Source organism: Saccostrea cucullata, unplaced genomic scaffold, assembly GCF_032062105.1.
Source record: "Saccostrea cucullata isolate Sc308-1 unplaced genomic scaffold, CSIRO_AGI_Scuc_v1 ctg1481, whole genome shotgun sequence".
NCBI classification, from domain to species: Eukaryota; Metazoa; Mollusca; class Bivalvia; order Ostreida; family Ostreidae; genus Saccostrea; species Saccostrea cuccullata.
Genome location: NW_026938681.1, coordinates 1 through 3636, shown reverse-complemented (window position 1 = coordinate 3636; position 3636 = coordinate 1). Strand labels below are relative to the sequence as shown.

Below are 3636 nucleotides of genomic sequence, written 5' to 3'. Positions count from 1 at the left end.
TGTCGTATTATAAATGACAGCTGCATTTATTTTCATGGTTTTAGCATGTATGATGTATGAGATCCAAGCATAATTAAGTATATTACTGAGTAAAATACATTTATTTTGTTCATTTTTAATTATTCTGAATTCAAATGCCAAAATCAGCAGCAGAAACACGAAATCAATACAATAATTTCCGAGCGTATTTCTCGTAAGAGAAAACATTCTTTTCATACACTAGTATTTATGTTTCAATACTAGTAATCCTTTCCCTGTTAAGTAATTCTTTTAATAATTTTTTTTCTCTTTATTCTAATAAGTTACTTAGTATTCTTTTCTTGTAAAGTCCATATTTCCACCCCTGGTAATCTGTAAACCATCCATGTTAACGCCATCTCTCCATGCCCCAGGAATTACCTGGTGTCTTTCGTCTTCCTGGTCAAGTAGAAGGTTCTGGTCCCCAGGGTATCTCATTCTCATGATGTTATGAAGGCACACGCAGGCTGAAACTATGACGTGCACAGTTTCGGGGTCCTGATTCATGACTGATAGTAAACATCTGAATCGATTTGCAAGAATACCAAACGCATTTTCAACAACTCTTCTACTTCTAGATAACCGATAGTTGAAAATCCTCTCGTCATAAGAAAGACCTCGTCTAGAGAAAGGTTTCATAAGCCAGGTCCTCATACCAAAAGCATCATCTGCGATAATATAGTAGCCAATGGGTTTATCATCACCGGGAAAAGGGGTCGCTGTTGGCAGTCCTATTAATACTCTTTCAATCGCTTGTTTAAGATCACTCTGGTTCCAAATCTGGGCGTCCGAAAATCCACCTTGAGCGCCAATATTAACCCATCGGAACTTGTAGTCAGCGACAACTAGAGCCATCAGTACAATAGAGTGGTAACCTTTATAGTCATAATACAACGATCCTCCATTTTTTGGACACCTAATGGGTACATGTTTTCCGTCGAGAGCACCTAGTGTGTGGGGGAACTGCCACTTAGCCTCAAACTGTTCTGCTATAGCTTTCCACTGTTCAGGTTCCGTGGGTGTCAAGAGAACGTCTTCTGAATAAACAGACACTATGGCCTCGCATACCTCTCTTACTATACCACAGATTGTATTGTGGGCAACTCTGAAACCATACTTCAGTGTGTGGTAGCTGTCCCCCGTAGCTAGGTACCTCAAAGTAATTGCTAGTCTCAAACCAGGGTCAGTAGATTTCCTGTACCAAGTGTTGCGCTTGTTAATCTTTGGAGTAACCATGTGTAACAGTTCTTGAAACATAAGAGGGTCCACTCGTACAAAATTCCTATATACAGATGGATCTTCTGCATACATCTCGGACATTAAGGCTTCATACTGGCCATGGATAGGTCTTCGGAGAAGCCAATCTCTCGTCCACCATCTCCGCTGCCTTCGATCACGTCTCTGGTCTTGGATGGCCTGAATCATTGCCCTGGCATTTTGTGAAATGTCAATGTCTAGTTCTAGCATTTCCAAAGCAAGCATCAGTTGTTGATTATTCATGTTTGATAAAAATTTTGCTACTGATGGTCAGACACACAGTTTTTATAGGGTTTATAAATGTCAGCTGAATGACTGACATTAAAATGATAAGCATGGCATGCATGGCAACGCTTTATCCTAGAATTTTGCCTTGTGCCTTCGTACTCCGTACAGTGTCGCTATAAAACGTATAAAAACGTAATAAATCTTAAGATTCCTTTGTTATTCGTAATAAAACGTAATTGGCCCGTGTCGCACCGTAAAAAGATCTCAGCAAACTCTTCTTATCCGTAGTAAATACGTACTAGAACCGTATAATCACGTAGCTCTCCGTATCAAATCGAAACAATCCTTGACAAATTGATACATATGAATTACTACGGATTTATACGGAGTTAAAACTGACTTCTACGTTCTAAAACGGTTTAGTAAGTTTTACTAAGGAAGTACTACGGTGGTTTCATCCGTAGTGGAATTTTGAACATGTTCAAAAATTGTCTCAGCTATACAAGTATTGTTACGTTTGGATACGATAACAGACGGAAAAGCCACGGGTCAATACATATCGCCACGAATGATGCCGGATCGCTTCCGTAGCTAATCTGGCATTTAATCCGTGAATGTGTGACTGGGGCATTAACCAGCTAGTTCGTATTGCTTTCTAGAAAGGGGATGGCGGTGTAACAAACTTCAATATCTATATTGTTTTGGCAAACTGTTTTTTTTTTAAATTTTCATTTTTTTTATATGTACCTCAGAATAAGGTAATAACTCTACTGAAGTTAGCACATTATTTGCTAGAAATTCGGCTGGCGGTTTATATTCAGCGTGTGAGTTGATTTTTTATTGTCATCTCCCTCGGGAGATGACACATTAAGATTGTATGCCGAAAGTGAAGTCCTAGTGTAAGCCTCCATTAATATTTCGGGAATCCTCGATGTTTTACAATATCTCAAGTGAGAATCAACACAAGGACTTCCAAGTAGCCTGTAAACTGGTTTTCTTTTAGAAGAACTAGCTTAGAAGTGTGTGATCTACTTTTGGTTTTGGCCTATTTGAAAGCCAAGAAAAAAATTTAGAAAAGAAGTACGATGCTTATTGTCATCTCTCTCGAGAGATGACACACATTAAGTTTGATTTCCGGATGCGAAGTCCCAGTGTAAGCTGCCATTTAACAGTCGGCAATCCTCGGCTGAATCCACTGCTCTCCATACAAAAAGTGCGAGGTCACCCAAGGAGCACTGAGTTGATGCTATTTTCTAAATATAGAGATGTAAACAATGAGCGATCTACTTTATTTCTATCGATAAAGAAAACAAGCTGCACATAAATCAGAGAGAGTTAGACACACACAATCGCCTGGATTGCGGAGTCTTCAAAATATACACTGTATGTTCTTATATATACCCCGGTAGTCTTCTTGGCTATTACGTAAATGATGGTCAGAACAAGATAGAATCTTCTAACTAGGTCAGCGCGTGTGTAAATATCCTCTGCAGCCGAGGCGTGTATCCAAGAATTCACAAAAAAAACCAAAATCAAATTTATTTTAACATTTACAAAAGTAATTGTTTATTTATAGTATATGCAGATAAAGTTTTCTAAAACAAAACACAGAAATAAACGCATTGCACGTGAATTTTGACGATCTGACACTATAATGACACAACACTGTATTCCTAAAACAGCCTAAGTTCAGAGTTGGCAAATTAGGACTCTTTTTTCACTTAATTTATAAATGCTTAATTTTATGTTAAATGTTATTACTTACCTGTATTTAAAAACATGTGGGCGTTATTTCTTTGGATAAGCTATATAAAAGTGTGTAAATTAATGTAGATTTGATATTGTATGTGCTTTCAAGTTAATTACGTTGATGGCATTCTCTATCCTATGCTATATTTCGACAGGGCCTTGTGCATGTGCTTATATTTTATAAAGCGTTAACAGTGGCGGATACAGGAATCTTGAAAAGGGGGGTTCAGGGTAGGGGCCTACAGCCTCACACAAAAAATGAATTATGAAATCTTATGTATATTTTGGACACAAAAAGGGCGAACCTGTCCCCCCCCCCCCCCCCTCAAATTAGCCAGTGCTGTTAAATGTTAAAATTCTGAATAGTAAACTTTTTATACCCCC

General features: G+C 38.2%; 1 protein-coding gene across 1 annotated transcript; it reads right to left on the bottom strand.

The window, feature by feature from the left end:
- Positions 1-306: 306 nt before the first annotated feature.
- LOC134250908 (putative nuclease HARBI1) lies at positions 307-1518 on the bottom strand. Its single transcript, XM_062733276.1, has one exon. The coding sequence runs from the start codon at positions 1516-1518 to the stop codon at positions 307-309; it is 1212 nt and encodes a 403-aa protein (XP_062589260.1).
- Positions 1519-3636: the final 2118 nt, after the last annotated feature.

Excerpts from the sequence above, each read along its gene's own strand:
- LOC134250908 (XM_062733276.1), bottom strand. The coding sequence starts at position 1,518 with ATGAATAATCAACAACTGATGCTTGCTTTGGAAATGCTAGAACTAGAC.